The 266-nt window shown below is 63.9% G+C and overlaps 1 protein-coding gene across 1 annotated transcript in view; it reads left to right on the top strand.

Moving 5' to 3' along the window:
- EMH_0089340 (zinc finger (C3HC4 RING finger) protein, putative) overlaps window positions 1-266 on the top strand; it is a gene marked incomplete at both ends in the record, with an annotated part of 4,073 nt that overhangs the window by 3,697 nt on the left and 110 nt on the right. Inside the window, one exon of the mRNA XM_013494714.1 lies at window positions 53-263. Coding sequence (XP_013350168.1) covers window positions 53-263 — 211 coding nt within the window. The remainder of the gene's footprint in view (window positions 1-52; window positions 264-266) is intronic.

The raw sequence follows: 266 nt of genomic DNA, 5'->3' as shown, positions 1-266 counted from the left end.
GCCGCTGCTGCTGCTGCTGCTGCTGCTGCTGCTGCTGCTGCTGCTGCTGCAGGTGTTGAGGTGTGTGCGCGAAGCCCGGGTGCAGCAGCTGCTGCGGTGGGGAGCCATTTCGGCAGCAGAAGCAGAGCAGCTGCTGCAGCAGCAGCAGCAGCACCACCTGCCGCAGCAGCAGCAGCAGCAGCAGCAGCAGCGGCTGCTGCAGCTGCAGCAGCAGCAGCAGCATGATGATGTCTCTGTTTCTTCTGGTGTGAAGGCAGAGCTTGCAT

Source organism: Eimeria mitis, genomic scaffold (assembly GCF_000499745.2).
Source record: "Eimeria mitis Houghton genomic scaffold, Emh_scaff126, whole genome shotgun sequence".
NCBI lineage: Eukaryota > Apicomplexa > Conoidasida > Eucoccidiorida > Eimeriidae > Eimeria > Eimeria mitis.
This window is presented reverse-complemented; position numbering and strand designations above follow the sequence as displayed.